Genomic DNA, 21,337 nt, shown 5'->3' on the forward strand with positions numbered 1-21,337 from the left:
CCCCCGTGGGAATCAAACCCACAACCCTGGCGTTGCAAACGCCATGCTCTATCAACTGAGCTACATCCCTGCCGGCCATTCCCTCCCCTACCCTGGACGACGCTGGGCCAATTGTGCGCCGCCCATGAGTCTCCCGGTCGCGGCCGGCTGCGACAGAGCCTGGATTCAAACCAGGATCTCTAGTGGCACAGTTAGCACTGCGATGCAGTGCCTTAGACCACTGCGCCACTCAGATAAAGACCAACATGAGCATCCAGTCAGGGTGCCACTGAGGGGCGAGAGTGAACCTGCAGATAAAGACCAACAGGTTTTCTTCAGGACACTATTATCTACAGTGAGGGGGAAAAAGTATTTGATCCCCTGCTGATTTTGTACGTTTGCATACTGACAAAGAAATGATCAGTCTATCATTTTAATGGGAGGTTTATTTGAACAGTGAGAGACAGAATAACAACAAAAAAATCCAGAAAAACGCATGTCAAAAATGTTATAAATTGATTAGCATTTAATGAGGGAAATAAATATTTGACCCCCTCTCAATCAGAAAGATTTCTGGCTCCCAGGTGTCTTTTATACAGGTAACGAGCTGAGATTAGGAGCACACTCTTAAAGGGAGTGCTCCTAATCTCAACTTGTTACCTGTATAAAAGACACCTGTCCACAGAAGCAATCAATCAATCAGATTCCAAACTCTCCACCATGGCCAATACCAAAGAGCTCTCCAAGGATGTCAGGGACAAGATTGTAGACCTACACAAGGCTGGAATGGGCTACAAGACCATCGCCAAGCAGCTTGGTGAGAAGGTGACAACAGTTGGTGCGATTATTTGCAAATGGAAGAAACACAAAATAACTGTCAATCTCCCTCGGCCTGGGGCTCCATGCAAGATCTCACTTCGTGGATTTGCAATGTTCATGAGAACGGTGAGGAATCAGCCCAGAACTACACGGGAGGATCTTGTCAATGATCTCAAGGCAGCTGGGACCATAGTCACCAAGAAAACAATTGGTAACACACTACGCCGTGAAGGACTGAAATCCTGCAGCGCCCGCAAGGTCCCCCTGTTCAAGAAAGCACATATACAGGCCCGTCTGAAGTTTGCCAATGAACATCTGAATGATTCAGAGGAGAACTGGGTGAAACTGTTGTGGTCAGATGAGACCAAAATCGAGCTCTTTGGCATCAACTCAACTCGCCGTGTTTGGAGGAGGAGGAATGCTGCCTATGACCCCAAGAACACCATCCCCACCGTCAAACATGGAGGTGGAACATTATGCTTTGGGGGTGTTTTTCTGCTAAGGGGACAGGACAACTTCACCGCATCAAAGGGATGATGGACGGGGCCATGTACTGTCAAATCTTGGGTGAGAACCTCCTTCCCACAGCCAGGGCATTAAAAATGGGTTGTGGATGGGTATTCCGGCATGATAATGACCCAAAACACACGGCCAAGGCAACAAAGGAGTGGCTCAAGAAGAAGCACATTAAGGTCCTGGAGTGGCCTAGCCAGTCTCCAGACCTCAATCCCATAGAAAATCTGTGGAGGGAGCTGAAGTTTCGAGTTGCCAAACGTCAGCCTTGAAACCTTAATGACTTGGAGAAGATCTGCAAAGAGGAGTGGGACAAAATCCCTCCTGAGATGTGTTAAAACCTGGTGGCCAACTACAAGAAACGTCTGACCTCTGTGATTGCCAACAAGGTTTTTGCCACCAAGTACTAAGTCATGTTTTGCAGAGGGGTCAAATACTTATTTCCCTCATTAAAATGCAAATCAATTCATAACATTTTTGAGATGCGTTTTTCTGCATTTTTTTAATTGTTATTCTGTCTCTCACTGTTCAAATAAACCTACCATTAAAATTATAGACTGATCATGACTTTGTCAGTGGGCAAACGTACAAAATCAGCAGGGGATCAAATACTTTTTCCCCCTCACTGTATGTGTAACAGAGTGCATTATATTCTGCCCCAAGCAGGGCTGGAACTCACAACCTTCTGCACAACAACACGCCACTCAAAAGCCAACTGTCTTAGCCAACAGAGAAAGAGACTCTGTGAGCAACAGTTGGCTTTTAGATCTCAGGTTAGGTGATGCGACCGATGTACTCCAGTCAACATTCTACAGATGAGTTTCACATCCACTACATAAAGATCTTCACTATCTGACATGAGTAGCCAGGGGGCTCAGGGACAAAGAGCACTGGCTTCTACCCTCCCTACGAAGACGTAAGACTGGACTTGATCCTTTTTCTTTGGAGCTTATGGATTTATCTTTCTTTTACAATACGTCTTTCTATTCCGTTGATCTCCCTGACTCAATGGGTTTTGGTCACTGAGTATCGGTCATTGGTTCAATTCTCGGAAAGAGTAGAAGCCTACTTGAATAGGAGAGGGATGCAAATATCCATGATTTGCATGAAGCCAAAAATGGTGTGGAAAACCAAAAGCACCAGGATGTACTCAAATTAAAAACTGTGCTTTGCATAGCATAGATAAAGGTCTGGCTAGGTACAGCAGGCTGTACACACCAGGATATGAATCATGAAAGAGTTTAATTGTGTACAAAAGGATGATATACTGGCAAGTAACGTGACGGATGCACAGAGGGGGTGAGAGAGACGCAGAGAGAACTTCAAATCCAACAGCGGACAGAAGACAGATGATTGAATGAAGCCTCCACCACTAACCATGCAGTGGAGTCTATCTCTCTGCTCTTTAATAGGAGTTGTGTCATTAGCCCAGATGAGCAGTACCTCAACAGTAACTGTTGCGTTACAAGGAGTGGCCACTCAGTCATCACTGTTTGGTACGAATATTAATATTTCGAAAGCTTCTAATGCCATTGATGGGAGCAAAAACCCAGATTTCAACCTAGGATCCTGCACCCACACGATGTCGGAGACCGACCCCTGGTGGAGAGTGAACCTGCTGGATGTGTACAAAGTGACTGCTGTTGTCATCACCAACAGAATCAGCTATCCTGAGAGGCTCAATGGTGCAGAGATCCGTATTGGTAATTCACTGGAGAACAATGGCAACAACAACAGCATATGTGCTGTCATCTCCAACATCACAGCAGGAAATACCGAGACCTTCCAGTGTAACGAGACGGAGGGACAATATGTCAGTGTGATCATCAATGGCACTGACAAAATTCTCACTCTGTGTGAGGTGGAGGTATATGGCAGTCTAGCAGGACGCTGTTCATCTGCAACATGCCTCCATCATGACGAGTATCACTTTGTGAACCAAACTAAGAATTGGACTGAAGCACAGAGTTACTGCAGAAAGGAGTACACTGACCTGGCCACCATAGACAACGTGGAGGACTTGGACAGACAGATGATGACTGTACACAGTGGTTATACTGAAGCAGCCTGGATAGGGTTAAAGAAGCGAGAGTGGCAGGGAGAGTGGCAGTGGTCAGACAATAATTGCAGTGAGGGATATTTCAACTGGCACCAAGACGAACCAAATAACGGGGGAGGGAACGAGGACTGTGTGATGATGAGCAACGGTGGTCAATGGAATAAATCCAATTGCAACAATTCACATGTGTTTATCTGCTATGACAGACTGAACAGTTCTGGTAAGACATTCCACTTGATTAATAATACTCGGACTTGGAGAGATGCTCAGATGTACTGTAGGGATCATCACACAGACCTGGCCAGTGTGAGGAACCAGACTGAGAATGAGGAGATATATAGACTGGCTAATGGTCACTGTGTGTGGATCGGCTTGTTCAGAAGCTCCTGGAAGTGGTCGGACCAGAGTAACTCCTCATTCAGAAACTGGCATGAGGGACAACCCAATAACGTCGGAGGGAATCAGACTTGTGCTGTGACATTGATGAACAATTCAGGGCGTTGGGGTTATCAGAAGTGTGATGAAGAACGACCTTTCTTCTGTTACAACAGTGAGTGGCCCTCTCCTCTGTTCATGGCATCTCTAATGTTGCTGAGTTATGGAGAAAACTACAGCTACACCTCTGAACGTGTTATAACAGCCTTTCTCACACCTCTCCTCAGGGACACCTAGACAGTTAAACTATGTTGTTATAGCCCTTAACTAGCTCACCTGATTCACCTATTCAAGGGCTTGATGATTAGTTGACAAGTTGAATCAGGGGTGCTAGATCTAGAATAAATCAAATGCATGGTATGGCTGGGATCCCAGAGTGAAGGTTTGAAAAAAGGCTCGTTTTTTTTCTTCTCAGATAAGGCGATCCTGATTCATCAGAATAAGACGTGGAAAGATGCCCTGGCCTACTGCAGAGAACACCACAACGACCTGGTCTCTGCCCACTCTGAGGAGATCCAGAGATGGGTGGAGGCCAGGGCCAAGAGGTCCTCCACTCCTCATGTGTGGCTGGGCCTGCGCTACACCTGCACCTTGAACTTCTGGTTCTGGGTCAGTGGAGAGTCCACCTGCTACCACAACTGGGCTCCGGGAAACGGGACCGTCATGGAGGACTGTGGGAGAACCGGGGCGGTAGAGAAAGATGGACGTCACCAGTGGGTCAGTCTGCCTGACACCGAGGAGCTCAACTTCATCTGCAGCACCTCTAACTAACAGGTAGTAGAACCTGGACCCAGCTCTAGCACGGTGGCTTTCCCAGACACAGACTTGGCCTGGACCTGGACGTAAAAGCAGAGAAGAATCTCTATGGAGAATGCTTCTTAGTCCAGGTCTAGGCCAAATCTGTGTCTGGGAAACCGGCCCTCAGTCTTCAGATCCAGATCTTTTCATTCATAGAACTTTCTAGAAGCATGTTGCTGTCGTAGCTTTTTGAAAAAGAAAAGCCTCCCACTCTAGGAGCTCAGACGCAATAATTTAATAACCAAAGTTTGGTCAGACCAGCTGTCTTCATCAGGGTATAATGACAAACACTGCGGGTCACTAGTTTATATAGTGTCAAAGGACACACGCAGGTGTCTGTAATCATGGCCGGGTGTGGCCTGATAGCATTGGTTGCTTTACAGATATAAATAGAACATACGATCATAGATACGATTGGTTACACAGGCCTACAAACATTTACAATGGATAGCAAAAACACAAGAATGGCTTCAAATCAAAGTCTACGTTGAGATCGAAGGGAGCAAGGGTCTTTAAATGAAAGATCCAGGCAGCCTCTCGTTTTAACAATCAATTGTCAAGATCGTAACTTTACCACTTTTTGTTTGACATTATATTGTATTGTGTGTGACATAATAATGATTAGATTTGATAGATTATGTTTAAGGAAAACATCTTTGTTTTATCTTTGAGTTTGGTTATTTACATCCTTTTCACATATTTGGTCCAAACGTTTTATTCGTCTTTTAATCACATATAGGCCTCACTCATAAAATGGATGATCGTTGTTGATGTTGTTCTTTTAGTGTCAGTAGTAATGCTGTGTGAGTATGTGATGTTGGATGGTGGTTTAAATGTCATATTTGGATGCTGTTTTGAACTATTAATTTTTTGTTTAAGGGATTGTTTTACTATTATTGATTCATCGCCAATGTGGCAAAAAAAAAAATATATATATATACTGTATATATTTGTCAAGTTGCTGTGTAATAAAAATAAATAAAAAACTTCCTAGATTGTTAACTTATTTAAAGGTAATGTTTTTCATTACATTTGATGATATTTGAAGGAAACCAGATCAAAGTATGATGACCAAAGTATGAAAAATGACTGTTGCTTCTACATTGATAAAGTTTGATCATAAAGTTTCTGGATTCATTATTAAAGGGAACAAGGTGATATCACCTTAACTCTCATTTTAAAACACCAATGGTAACATGATATTATTTCACTTCATTTAAATAAGTACTGCTTTGTAACCGACATTGGAGAAGGCGTGTTTGCAGAGGGGCGAGGTTTATATAGCTAGATAGCTACTCTACTGGTGCCAAAATGTGACTGTAGGGTGTCAGCAAATATAATTAAAAGTTTACCCTATTCATCTATGGCAAAGATATGTTTCCCCTTTCATCTGGTGTTAACTAGTTACTGGCTAGCTGGGTCTTCAGCCAGCCAGTATGCAACAAAGGGGGGGGGGGGGGGGGTCGTTCAAAACTCCAACGCAGTTGTCAAGTCAACATATCCGTCAGTGCTGCTGTGAACCGCGTCACAAGAGAAATGCCAAACGGGAGATAGATTTAAAAATATATATATATCACTGATGCAATTTCAATGTTTCAGTTGCTTTGTGTATCACCAGATTTGCTTGAGATGATTTTATTGCAAAACTGTTCACTGCACCCAAGTTGCTTGACATAGGCGTTTCAACGAGCATGAATATAAGCTCCCTGCTCACTCAGCCTGTCTTTTCAAACTTCCTGGTAGTTAGTCGTGTGAGAAAATAAATACTTTTCAGAATGACAGTTCAGGACCTTTAAAACTTCTTAACTATAAGATGTGATGCTTAGCTTATATTGTATCCACTTCGTTTCCCCTGAATAATTTCAATAAAATCATTTAAAAAAAGATCTAGAATCAAAATGAGAATGGAAGAATGTGATCATATCGAATACTCTGAGTATATCAAACATTAGGAACACTGCAAAACACCGCAACAAAAACTATTTATCACGACAAAGTCCCATTAAAGTTGCTGTGTGGAGTGAATGACTAAAGTGTGGTCTATGAAAAATTTATTAGCGTCAAACTTCAAACCTTCAAACGAGGCAGGTGAATTTACAAGGAAGGGTTGGGCTCTTTCATATCCTCGACTAATTCAATTGGGATCCCGATGCTGAGGGATGGCAGTCAAGGTCCCAGGGAGGTCGCTGTCCCAGCACCCCTCTGTCAACTGCTCCCCAGATAATGAGATTCAACCTCATTAATCACATTAGTCATCCCAAAGGGTGTTTTTGGCACGGGTTTGAAAAGAAACATCACGACTCTCTCCCTCCTTCCCTCAGACAAACTCAGCCAGCCCTTATCTCTGGGCTCCAGCAGCCTGGCTGTTCTCTGATGCCTCTGACACAGTTCTTTTGGGTGTTGGATGTAATTCCAGCCGGGGAGAATCACCTGATTTATAAAAAGTTTGGTCTGTGATTCATCCAAGACATTCATGAGGGTGTTGTTCAGAATTTTCTATTTGAGGGACAGATGAAAAGTATCCGACATTTCATTTTCTCCAGTCGCTGTCGGCTTTTTCAATGTAGACATTTTCAATCACGGCTGGTCCATTATTGGGTGAGGCATGCCAACATGTTGATATGAAACTTTTTCAAGTACAACCCGGGGGTTAGATTGATGGCGATCCCATCTTGCTGGTTTGTTCCGGCAGACATAAGAATGGCAATAGACTCTCTGGACGTGTTTATGGTCATAATGGACGTACGCCAACCTCATTTTCTTTCAATGTAAAAGGTATTCACTGGCGCCACCTGGTGGTGATGAGCTTAAGCAATACAGACAAGTTCTACATGCAGCTTTGTGATGAATGTTCTAGGTACCATTTTACATACTGGACACATGCTGAGTGATAACTTGTACATTGAGGGAATGACTACTACAAACAAAAACAGCACACACACACTTGTAGTTTTCCTGGTGGTCAAATGAGGAGGAGGCTCATCAAGCCAGTGTCAGCTCCTCCAGCAGATAACAGTTACATACAGGGCATAAGGAGTTTATTTTAAGCCTTGGCAGAGTTATGCACCGTCTGCCTGATGCAGGCATATTTTATTCACCTCCTTTCAAGTGGCTGTTGGAGTTGTCCTGCTGACACTATTCATTTGCTTGATGGGTGGGAGCGCTCTACTCTGCCTTTTAACTGGGGATGTTCTGCTCCTGTTATTCTCCTGGCTGTATCTGTTCTTGATTATAAACTATAAAAGGCATATCTCTCTCTCTCTCTCTCTCTCTCTCTCTCTCTCTCTCTCTCTCTCTCTCTCTCTCTCTCTCTCTCTCTCTCTCTCTCTCTCTCTCTCTCTCTCTCTCTCTCTCTCTCTCTCTCTCTCTCTCTCTCTCTCTCTCTCTCTCTCTCTCTCTCTCTCTCTCTCTCTCTCTCTCTCTCTCTCTCTCTCTCTCTCTCTCTCTCTCTCTCTCTCTCTCTCTCTCTCTCTCTCTCTCTCTCATTCAATTAGATGTTCCCCCTACAGATCTACACAACCTACTCAACCTTTTAAAAGTTAAAGAAAATTGTAGAAAATGTTCCAAATTAATTAAAAATAAAATAAAAACAAAGATGTCTTCACACCCCAGAGATAATACTTGTTGGCAGCCATTAGAGCTGTGGAAATTTTTAATAAGATTCTAACTTTGCACAAGTCTTAAGGCAACATATATTCATTGTTTTTGTCAAAATTGTTCAAGCTCAGTAAATTTGGTTGGTAGTCATTGATGGACAGCTACCCACTGGGCACAGACGTCAGTTCAACGTATAGTTTTGATTTACATTTGGTTGAGTTGTCAACTAATGTGAATTCAACGTGAAATCAACAAAACATTTCACCATGTCATTGGATTTAGGTTAAAAGTTGGGTGAAAAAAATATGAAATTCCCTTACATTGATTACTTTTTGCAAATCCTATCAGTTTTCCACATTGACTCAACGTCATCACATATAATTTTTGTCGTTGAAATGACCTGGAAACAACGTTGATTCAACCAGTTTTTTTCCCATTGGGAATATTCAAACCTTGTCTCTAAATGTTCAAGCAGATTTAAGTCAGGACTGAGACTGGACTTTTCAGGAACACTCACCACTTCTTGGTGGATGAAATGAAAAACAGCTTCTATCTCAAGGCCATCAGACTGTTAAATAGCCATCACTAGCACATTAGAGGCTGCTGCTGCCTATTGAAATCACTGGCCACTTTAAGAAATGGAACACTAGTCACTTTAATAATGTTTACATATCTTGCACTACTCATCTCATATGTATATACTGTATTCTATACTATTCTACTGTATCTTAGTCCAATGCCGCTCTGTCATTGCTTGTCCATATTTTTATATATTCTTAATTCCATTCCTTACTTAGATTTGTGTGTATTGGGTATATGTTGTGAAATTGTTAGATATTACTTGTTAGATATTACTGCACTGTCGGAGCTAGAAGCACAAGCATTTCACTACACCCGCAATAACATCTGCTAAACACGTGTATGTGACAAATACATTTGATTTGATTTGATTTGAAAGCCACGCTGGTGTGTCTTTGGCATTAAAATGTGTTTAATTGTCTCGCTGAAAAATACAACCCTATCCCAGGGTTTTCAGAAGACTACGGTAAGTTTCCCTCTAACTTTTTACCATCAATGACTCCCAACCAAATGTACTGAACTTTAAGCAATTTTGATCAAAACAATACAGTGCATTCGGAAAGTATTCAGACCCCTGGACTTTTTCCACATCTTGTTACGTTACAGCCTTATTCAAAAATTGATTAAATAAATGTTTTTCCTCATCAATCTACACACAATACCCCATAATGACAAAGTGAAAACAGGTTTTTAGAAATGTTTGCTAATTTATTAAAAATTAAAACCAGAAATACATAAGTATTCCGACCCTTTGCTATGAGACTCGAAATTGAGCTCAGGTGCATCCTGTATCCATTGATCATCCTTGAGATGTTTCTACTACTTGATTGGAGTCCACCTGTGGTAAATTCAATTGATTGGACATGATTTGGAAAGGTACACACCTGTCTATATAAGTGTCACAAACGAGACTCCCGCTGTTCCTCCTGCTCACCACCAGAGGGAACCCTCTCCTGAGTATTAAACCCCTGAACTACATTTCCCACATACCTGGCTCTGATTACCGTTGCACCTGACTCCCATCAGTAGACTATTTAGGTGCTCTCAAACTCTCTCTCTTTGCGAAGTCTTGTTAGCCCTGGTGATCATTTCTGAGCGTTTTCGCCTGTGTCTGTCTGCCCGTGGATTTACTCTGGACTGTTTTTCCCTCCTTGATTCTTTGCTGCCTGCCCTGGACTATATTCTTTACTGGACTGATTTTTGTAAGCTTGCTGCCTGCCCTGACCTTATGTCTGTACCTGGATTACGTTTTGCCTTATCCCTACTGTTGTGTCTGCTGGCGATTGACCCTGTTTGTACGACCAAGATTGTAATAAAACTGCAAATGGATCCTCACTCTCCTGGAGCATCATTACAGAAGACTTCGCCAACACACGATCCAGCAGCTCTGGTTCAGATGTCCACGGAGATTTCCACTCAAGCTAACCAACTCGCCATTCATCAACAGCAGCTAACCCATTTAACTACAGTAACAGAGGAACTCGTCAGGACGCTACAGAGGTTGCAGGTGTCGCTAACGAACCCAGCCCCTCCTCAACCGAACGCGAGTGTGGGCGCTTCTCCACCACCGTCACTCACAGTTAACCCACGTCTGGCTCTCCCTGATAAGTTCGACGGCAACCCAACTAAAAGTAAGGGATTTCTACTGCAATGTTCATTATTCATTGATCAACAACCAGCTATGTATGTCACCGATGCCAGCAAGATTTCCTTGGTATGCTCACTCCTCACTGACAAGGCGTTAGAGTGGGTGACGGCGGTTTGGAGAGAGGATGGCACTGCTTTCCCATCGTTTGGTACCTTTCTTCAACGCTTCCGGGAAATATTTGAACACCCGGAGGGAGGTATGAGAGCTGATGATCGACTACTTGCGTTGAGCCAGGGCAGGAATACCGCAGCAGAATATGCTTTGACATTTCGCACTCTAGCAGCTCAAACCGACTGGGTGGAGAGCACACTTAAACTGCTCTTTCGCAAGGGACTCAGCTTGGAGTTGCAATCCGAACTGGCCTGCCGAGATGAAGGGAGATCGCTGAATCAATTCATCGAACTAACCATTCAGATTGACAATCTGATTCGTTCACGTCGTCCACTCAGAACGGTACCCACCAGCACACAATACCCGGTCACTCTGTCTCAAACTGAACCCATGCAGCTCGGATATACTCACCTGACTCCGGAAGAACGAGAACGCCGCATACGTCAACATCTCTGCCTCTATTGTGGTCAACCGGGCCATCTGAGGGCGTTTTGCCCCACAAGACCACCTCCTCGTAATCCCTCTTCGGTGAGTCCTTGTGTTCAAGCACATCACTCCAGTTCTTGCATCAAAGTACCTATAGTATTATCTCTAGAGGGCAATCATATATCCACATCAGCTCTATTAGACTCAGGAGCAGCCGGGAACTTTATGTCTCACGAGTTTGCCCAACAACAACAACTCCCATTAATCTCCTGTAACTCTCAATTGGCAGTGGAGGCGCTAGATGGACGGCCTCTCGGCGATGGGAGGGTCCTGCACACCACCGTGGACCTTCAACTACAGACCGGTACCCTTCACACTGAGGTAATTCGTTTCTATGTCATCTCATCACCTCATAACCCGGTTATTCTTGGACTCCCCTGGCTACGTCAACATAATCCCCTCATCTCATGGAGGGAGGGTCGTATCATCAAATGGGACCCGTCATGTCACTCCAACTGCTTAACTGGCAGCCCTTCACTCTCCATTCAGACCGTCACGCTAAAGGACGAGCCGGCCCTTTTCCCCACTCTTCCCATTGAATACTCTGACCTCATCGAAGCTTTTAGCAAGACCAAGGCGATGGAACTCCCCCCCCACCGATCAAGCGACTGTTCCATCGAACTATTACCAGGCACAACACCACCTAAGGGCCGAATCTTCCCCCTATCACAACCCGAATCAGAAGCCATGAACAACTACATCGAGGAGGAACTTTCGAAGGGGTTCATTAGAACGTCGACATCACCTGCAGCCTCTGGCTTCTTCTTTGTTAAAAAAAAAGACGGTGGCCTACGCCCTTGTATCGACTACCGGGGTCTCAACGACATCACCGTCAAGTTTCGATATCCTTTACCGCTGGTACCAGCTGCCCTAGAACAACTCCGCAAAGCCAAGTACTTCTCCAAACTGGACCTCCGCAGCGCCTACAATCTCATTCGCATCCGGGACGGTGATGAATGGAAGACAGCCTTCTCTACCAGCACTGGGCACTATGAGTATTTGGTTATGCCTTTCGGGCTGTCCAATAGTCCGTCCGTATTTCAGTCGTTTATCAATGACGTCTTTCGGGACATGCTTAATCGTTGGGTAATTGTTTACATCGATGACATTCTTGTCTATTCCAACACCTATGAGGAACACGTGCAACACGTGAGAACAGTATTACAACGACTCATTGATCACCAATTATACGCCAAAGCAGAGAAGTGCGAATTTCACCAGACTTCCACGTCTTTCTTGGGCTACATCATCAACCAGGAGGGAGTCGCCATGGACGAGAAGAAGGTCAAGGCCGTTCTAGACTGGCCACTGCCAGTAACCTTAAAGGAGTTACAACGCTTCTTGGGATTTGCTAACTTCTACCGACGCTTCATCAGGAATTTCAGCTCGGTAGCCTCTCCCTTAACCTCTATGACTAAGAGAAATGCACCACACCTCACCTGGTCAACTACAGCACAGGAGGCTTTCGCAGAACTCAAGTCACGTTTCACATCTGCCCCCATCCTCCACCACCCTAATCCTGAAATCCCGTTTACAGTTGAGGTGGACGCTTCTAATACGGGCATTGGAGCCATCCTCTCACAGCGGCACGGATCCCCACTCAAGCTCTATCCGTGCGCCTATTACTCCCGCAAACTTAGTCCAGCCGAACAGAACTATGACGTCGGAAACCGAGAACTGTTGGCCATGAAAGCAGCTATGGAGGAGTGGCGTCATTGGCTGGAGGGAGCTAAACACCCGTTTGTGATTCTAACTGACCACAAGAATCTGGAATACTTGCGATCTGCCAAGAGACTGAATCCCAGACAAGCGAGGTGGGCTCTCTTCTTTACACGATTTGACTTCACCGTTACCTATCGTCCCGGTTCAAAGAACACCAAAGCAGACGCATTGTCACGCCAACACGACGGTGTAGTTCCCACTGAATCCAAGGAAACCCTGCTTCCTGAGTCATTAATCGTGGCCCCTATTCAGTGGGACATCATGACAGAGCTCACCCAGGCCAATTCACAAAAGACCCCTCCTCCCGAATGCCCCCCTAACAAAACTTTTGTACCTCAGGATCTCTGTCAGAAAGTGCTACAGCAAGTTCACTCCGTACTCAGCTCCGGTCATCCTGGAATCGCTGCCACTGTTCACCTGCTTCAGAACAGCTTTTGGTGGCCAACCTTGCGGGCAGACACAATAAAATTCATTAACGAATGCACCACCTGTAACACAAGCAAACATCTCAGACAACTACCATCGGGCCTACTGCAACCACTGCCAATTCCCCACCGACCATGGTCCCATCTTGCCATAGACTTTATTACCGATCTTCCCAAGTCCAATGGGAACACCACAATACTCACTGTCATAGATCGCTTCTCCAAGGCCTGCCGGTTGATTCCACTTCCCAAACTGCCTACAGCATTGGAAACAGCCGAACTCATGTGCAACCTTGTGTTTCGCTTCTATGGCCTGCCTGAGGACATCGTGTCGGACCGGGGGCCCCAATTCACATCCAGAGTATGGTCAGCATTCTTCCAACAACTCAACATCAACATTAGCCTCACTTCAGGATATCACCCACAATCTAATGGTCAGACAGAACGCCTCAATCAGGAAATCACCCGGTTTCTCAGAGCCTACTGTCATCAAAACCAAGCAGACTGGAGTCGATTCCTCATGTGGGCGGAGTATGCACAGAACTCACTCCAGAAACCCTCCACCGGTCTAACTCCATTCCAATGTGTAATGGGCTTCCAACCTCCCCTATTTCCATGGTCAGGGGAACCCACCGAGGTACCCTCTGTCAACGACTGGCTCCAGAGAAGCGAGGACATCTGGAGTCAGGCTCACACCCACCTGCTACGTGCTGTCAGGAGACAGAAGTTGCAGGCCAATCGTCACCGTCGCCCCAATCCCGAATATACTCCAGGTCAATGGGTCTGGCTATCCACTCGAAACCTACGCCTCAGACTTCCTTGCAAGAAACTCAGTCCCAGGTATGTAGGTCCCTTCCAAATTGTTAAACAGATTACACCAGTTTCCTTCCGTTTGGCATTACCCTCTAATTATCGTATCTCTCCCACTTTTCATGTATCACTTCTCAAACCCGCTGGTGGTCCGAGAGCGGAGGAGGAGGAGCAGACCAGTGATCAGGGCTCCCCACCCATCTTGGTGGACGGCGAGGAGGCATATCAGGTTCGAGATCTACTCGATTCCAGACGCCGGGGCAGGCTCCTCCAATATCTGGTGGATTGGGAGGGGTACGGACCGGAAGAGCGATCCTGGGTTAATACAGAGGACATACTCGACCCCGCACTCATGACTGAGTTCCATAGGACGCACCCGGAGAAACCGGGCCCCCGACCTCGAGGAAGACCCCGGCGTTGTTCGCCTCTTCGCGTCAGGAGCCGCTCGCAGGGGGGGGGCTCTGTCACAAACGAGACTCCCGCTGTTCCTCCTGCTCACCACCAGAGGGAACCCTCTCCTGAGTATTAAACCCCTGAACTACATTTCCCACATACCTGGCTCTGATTACCGTTGCACCTGACTCCCATCAGTAGACTATTTAGGTGCTCTCAAACTCTCTCTCTTTGCGAAGTCTTGTTAGCCCTGGTGATCATTTCTGAGCGTTTTCGCCTGTGTCTGTCTGCCCGTGGATTTACTCTGGACTGTTTTTCCCTCCTTGATTCTTTGCTGCCTGCCCTGGACTATATTCTTTACTGGACTGATTTTTGTAAGCTTGCTGCCTGCCCTGACCTTATGTCTGTACCTGGATTACGTTTTGCCTTATCCCTACTGTTGTGTCTGCTGGCGATTGACCCTGTTTGTACGACCAAGATTGTAATAAAACTGCAAATGGATCCTCACTCTCCTGGAGCATCATTACAATAAGGTCCCACAGTTGACAGTGCATGTCAGAGCAAAAAACAAGCCATGAGGTCAAAGGAATTGTCCATAGAGCTCCGAGACAGGATTGTGTTGAGGCACAGATCTGGGGAAGGGTACCAAAAAATTTCTGCAGCATTGAAGGCCCCCAAGAACACAGTGGCCTCCATCATTAATAAATGGAAGAAGTTTGGAACCACCAAGACTCTTCCTAGAGCTGGCCGCCCGGCCAAACTGAGCAATTGGGGTGAGAAGGGCCTTGGTCAGGGAGGTTACCAAGAACCCGATGGTCACTCTGACAGAGCTTCAGAGTTCCTCTGTGGAGATGGGAGAACCTTCCAGAAGGACAACCATCTCTGCAGCACTCCACCAATCAGGTCTTTATGGTAGAGTGGCCAGACGGAAGCCACTTCTCAGTAAAAGGCACATGACAGCCTGCTTGGAGTTTGCCAAAAGGCACCTAAAGGACTCTCAGACCATGAGAAACAAGATTCTCTGGTCTGATAAAACCAAGATTGAACTATTTGGCCTGAATGCCAAACGTCACGTCTGGAGAAAACCAGGCACCGCTCATTACCTGGCCAATACCATCCCTACGGTGAAGCATGGTGGTGGCAGCATCATGATGTGGGGATGTTTTCAGCGGAAGGGACTGGGAGACTAGTCAGGATCGATGGAAAGATGAACGGAGCAAAGTACAGAGAGGTCCTTGATGAAAACCTGCTCCAGAGCGCTCAGGACCTCAGACTGGGGCGAAGGTTCACCTTCCAACAGGACAATGACCTTATGCACACAGCTAAGACAACGCAGGACTGGATTCGGGACAAGTCTCTGAATGTCCTTGAGAGGCCCAGCCAGAGCCCAGACTTGAACCCGATCGAACATCTCTGGAGAGACCTGAAAATAGCTGTGCAGCAACGCTCCCCATCCAACCTAACAGAGCTTGAGAGGATCTGCAGAGAATAATGGGAGAAACTCCCCATCCAACCTAACAGAGCTTGAGAGGATCTGCAGAGAAGAATGGGAGAAACTCCCCAAATACAGGTGTGCCAAGCTTGTAGCGTCATACCCAAGAAGACTCAAGGCTGTAATCGCTGCCAAAGGTGCTTCAATAAAGTACTGAGTAAAGGATCTGAATACTTATATGTCATATTTCAGTTTTGTTTTGTTTTATAAATTTGCAAACATTTCTAAAAACCTGGTTTTGCTTTTGTCATTATGGGGTCTTGTGTGTAGATTGATAAGGGGAAAAACGATTTAATCCATTTTAGAATAAGGCTGTAACGTAACAAAATGTGGAAAAAGTGAAGGGGTCTGAAAAATTGCCCTAAGTGTTGTGCAAGGTTGGTAGAATCTTACTCAAAATTAATCACAGCTATACCAACTGCAAAAGGTGCTTCCATCAAGAATTAACTCGGGGATGTGAAGACATACGCAATCAAGACATCATCATTTTACATTTGTATTAATTAGGAAATTTTTCTATAAATTTTCTTTAACTTTAAAAATGTAGTAGTGTAGATCGGTAGGGGGAAAATAATTGAATGTAAGATCGTTAGATTACATTTTAAGGCAGCTAAATGTGAAGACTGTGCAAGGGGTGTGTAGACTTTTACTAGCGACCGTATTACTTACCTAATGATGTGGAATACTGCCGATATGAGGAGTTCATTGTATATGGCAACAGTCATGTAGCGTGGTTCATGGAAGGCTGACGGTACGGTCCGGACAGCATAGCAGAGGTACACTCCCCACAGAAGAAACAGGAACTCGGCTAGATAAGGAGAGGTCCACAATACAGGTGGGTTAGACCAATGTCCTTAACTCTAAATGTCCTTAACTCTCACAAACAAATAGCAGAGTTGCAGTATATACTGTCCACAACGCACAATGATTGCTCACTCAAATTATATTCTGGAAGTTCTGCATTATTTACGACAACCATTGTTGCTTTGGTATGTACAATTCAAGGGTGTCCTCATGTCGCCTTCAAAGAATATGCAGTGCGCACTCCGGGAGAGGGCTTTGCGGAAACGTTGGTTGTTGGGTTTGCCCATTGGATTGTTGGGAGCATGGATGCAGTTTTCTCTCCGTTGGTCAGCACCTCCGCAAACATTTTTGGGTGTGCGTCAGCTCATGCTTTTTTCTAGACCCTTCAAAGAATATGAAAGAAGATTCCATTTTAACAAGGCAGCCTTGAATTTGTGATGTTCTTAAAACCTGTTATTCCTTCATTTTAATTGTATAATTGATCAATCAGAAGTGTCAATTGTGCTATATCAAAGTACTAAAAACCAGACACTCCAAAAATCCTTTCCTCAAGTTTATTTTTTTGAAAATTTCAAATAATGTTACAAAAGAAAATTCATTCTGCCAAAAGGAGACCTTGCTCACCAAAGGGAAATACACAGGCCTCACATCACTAATCTCCACTCACACACAATTCACTGGGGAAAAAGTGGCCAAATGTACAGCCCTCAGCCTGTCTTTTGATGCACAAAGTGTTGATGGCTGCACATCATGTAGTTACTAGCCACTGACATTTGCTAATCCCTTTCTGCCAACATTGATTTCCCACAGCTTGACTGCCAACCCACTGCCTTGTTGACAGATCTCCTGACTGCCAGTCCACTGCCTTCTTGACAGATCTCCTGCTGACTGCCAGCCCACTGCCTTGTTGACAGATCTCCTGCTGGAGAGGGATCCTCTCTAGTGTTCCAAGGTCGCTGGCGATTAGCAGACTGTAAGGCAGTCCAAGTCTCTCATCTCTCCTTTATTCAGAACTGTTCTCAGAACTGCTCTCTGTTGCCTGACTTAGTGTTTGTTTGGGAGCGCAAAAAAAACTGTTCTCAGTAGTCCGTGTCTCTCGTCTCTCCTTTATTCTACGTTCTCAGAAATGGGTCATGTTCATTCGACACCAAATGGAAGAAAACGTACTGAAACAGGGAGGGACTACTTGGACTTGTCTGATATGATTTTCTGTTGCAAAACTGCACGCCCTAATGAATACGACCCAGTTTTCAGAACTGTCGACTGTCTGACTCACTGTTATTCGGGAACCTATAACGTTGACCCTAATTTACATTCCTTTTCCAATAACATTTCTCTAAACTGTAAGGCAGTCTCTCATGTTTCCTTTATTCTAAGTTCTCAGAACTGTTCTCCATTGTCTGACTCACTGTTAGTTGGGAGCCCATAACAGTTAGCCTAATTTACATTCCTTCAATAATTAACACCAAAGACAACCTGGGAATCATGTCGGATTACAGATGATCATTTGTAAATAGTGATTAGAGTGTATTATTATTCATGAAAATTCATAAATCATGATGACTTATTATAAGCTACTTAGTATTTAACCAGTATGCATGGTGAGCTGTTTGTAAATGCTGATGGGAGGGATAATTCATTTCCTATTAATTTGAACACTTTTTTTTATTAACTCATAAATAATTCATATAATTATTATTGTATGTTCTCTTTTTAAATTGTTTTGCTGTACAGCACCTGAAACCTGATAGCACCTTAGATGGGTGGATATCGCCCTTCAACCCACTCCCTCCAATACCCCGCACCGCAGACCGACCTCTCCACCATTTATATTTACAGGCACACTAGCGGTCTCTGCCTTCCCTGCGAAGATGCACACTGTTCTTATCAAATCAAATCAAATCAAATGTTATTTGTCACATGCGCCGAATACAACAGGTGTAGATCTTACAGTGAAATGCTTACTTACTAGCCCTTAAACAACAATGCAGTTTTTAAGAAAATAAAAAATAGAAAAGAATAGAAGAAAAACTTTACATTTCTGTGTCACCAGAGGATTTTAGCTCCATGGATAAATTATTAGACTGTAGTGATTTAAATACTTGGATGGCTCACAACTTCCTCCAGCTAAATCAAGACAAGACCGAGGTACTTCTTGTTGGAGCCAAAGCACAGAGAGAGAATCTAGCCGCACATTATAATTCACAGGCAATAAAGATAAAACACCAGGTTAAAAACCTATGTGTCATTTTTGATTCTGAACTAATTTATGTGCTCCCTGAAGTTGAGCTGGAGTTGCATGGCAAAGGACAATGCCAAAGGACCAGTCAGCCCTTCCCTCTCTGAGGGGCTAAAATGTATCTCTGCTACAGTATCCAGAGGATTGACTATAGAATGAGTGATAGAATAATGCTATAATATCCATGTCTGGTATCTATCTGAAACGTGTTTACTGAGGATAACTCTGATGCTATCTATATGGATGTACGATCTCTATGCAAAAAGGTTTTATGGTCCTGTCAGGAATTCTGTCTTACTTACATTGGTCTCATCCCCCACACAAGCCTTTAGATGCTGTGTTCACCCTGTGGAGATTGGGCCTGGGAGTGTCTAGGTTACTGTCAACTTGGTATCGTTTGATTGGTCAATGGTGGTTGGTTTTGGGTTGAAAGGTTACACCTTCAGTTGTTAGAAATGGAATGAAAAGCCTTTGTTCTCTCTTCTCCTGTATCCAGCCCATGGAGGAAGGTTGTATGATCTCTCTCTTCTCCTGTATCCAGTCCACGGAGGAAGATTGTATGATCTCTCTCTTCTCCTGTATCCAGTCCATGGAGAAAAGTTGTATGATCTCTCTCTTCTCCTGTATCCAGTCCATGGAGGAAGGTTGTATGATCTCTCTCTTCTCCTGTATCCAGTCCATGGAGGAAGGTTGTATGATCTCTCTCTTCTCCTGTATCCAGTCCATGGAGGAAGGTTGTATGATCTCTCTCTTCTCCTGTATCCAGTCCATGGAGGAAGGTTATATGATCAATCTCATATCCTAGGCTTCTAGAACTCTGGCCTAGTAAGCAACTCTTTGTTCATGCTTTTTCCTGTAATTTAACCTTAGGATCTATATGCTTGGAATAATGTCTTGTAATGCTTGTTAATGCTCGTAACTTAAGCTTTATGCCTTGTATGTGAATCCATTCATTGTACAATGTTAACGAAATATTTGCCTCTGATATAGACATTTCCCAGACCAATTCTTGCTAGTCAACGTCATCTCATTGCCTAATACTTGCTTGTATATTTGAATTATCTTTACGGAGTCAGATAAACATTTTAAATAGGCTAATTGCTTAGTCTTTTTACGAGTGACGTGTGAGGTATTTATATCATATATGATAAAAATGACTGTCCACTACAACCTCAGGTCCACTGGCCTTTTAACTCTCCCAAAGCCTGGGACCAAGAGGCATGGAGATGCAGCCTTTAGTTACTATGGAATAGCCCGCCAGAGAACCTGTGGGGGGCCGATACTGTGGACATATTTAAAAGAGATCTTAAAAACACACCTTTTTAGCATTGCTTTCTTTTCCTTAGGGTGCTTATTAGTTGTTCAGTTTTTATTCCTTCGTTTTTAATTGTCTTGTGTTTGTTGTCTAGTAAATATTTCACTTTTCATTGTCATTTTCACTGCGTTGCATTCCATGTCTGAAATCTGCTGTATAAATAAAGCTTGATTTGATCATTTCAATCAGTTTCTGGCTTTAACGATGTAATTTCAACCAGTTTTGCCCACTGGGTATTGACTAAGGGCCCACACTTGCGTCACAACTCACCGACTGCCATCATGTAGTCCCAGCGGTCCAGTAGGCACATGCTGAACTGCAGCCCGTCGGGGGCGAGGCCCACATCGATGAGGGCCGACGTCCGGTCAGGTGTCTGACACACGGCCGAGGTCCAGGCCACCAGGAACCACAGCACCACCAGCAGGATGACCCCCAGCAGACGCAGCACCCGCCAGCTGGTGATGTAGGAGGTCCGCTGGGCCGTACGGGACAGGAACACCTTCAGCACCCTGGAGGAGGGAAGAGACAGAAGGGTTGTTGCTGTTAACAAAATCCCAGCTGGCAAAATTTGGCACGTGACGTCTAATAGTGTCATTTTAGGGTTTTATGGTTCTCGTTGAGAAGACGCCATATAACCAGATTACCACCAACTGGTGTCTGTTATAACCAGATTACAACCAACTGGTGTCTGTTACAACCAGATTACAACCAACTGGTGTCTTTTACAACCAGATTACAACCAACTGGTGTCTGTTACAACCAGATTACAACCAACTGGTGTCTGTTATAACAGGATTATAACCAACTGGTGTCTGTTATAACATGATTACAACCAATTGGTGTCTGTTACAACATGATTACAACCAACTGGTGTCTGTTACAACCAGATTACAACCAACTGGTGTCTTTTACAACCAGATTACAACCAACTGGTGTCTGTTACAACCAGATTACAACCAACTGGTGTCTGTTATAACATGATTACAACCAATTGGTGTCTGTTACAACATGATTACAACCAACTGGTGTCTTTTACAACCAGATTACAACTAATTGGTCTCAATTATAACCAGATTACAACCAACTGGACTTTGTTATAACCAGATTACAACC

General features: G+C 44.4%; 1 protein-coding gene across 1 annotated transcript in view; it reads right to left on the minus strand.

The window, feature by feature from the left end:
* Positions 1 to 21,337, minus strand: part of LOC311146520 (metabotropic glycine receptor-like) — a gene marked incomplete at both ends in the record, with an annotated part of 105,037 nt that overhangs the window by 5,764 nt on the left and 77,936 nt on the right. The window contains 2 exons of the mRNA XM_084183037.1: positions 16,536 to 16,674; positions 20,495 to 20,733. Of these exons, the coding sequence (XP_084039163.1) occupies positions 16,536 to 16,674; positions 20,495 to 20,733 (378 nt within the window). The remainder of the gene's footprint in view (positions 1 to 16,535; positions 16,675 to 20,494; positions 20,734 to 21,337) is intronic.

Source organism: Coregonus lavaretus (genome assembly GCF_964263955.1).
Source record: "Coregonus lavaretus genome assembly, chromosome: 19".
In the NCBI taxonomy this organism is placed as follows: Eukaryota; Metazoa; Chordata; class Actinopteri; order Salmoniformes; family Salmonidae; genus Coregonus; species Coregonus lavaretus.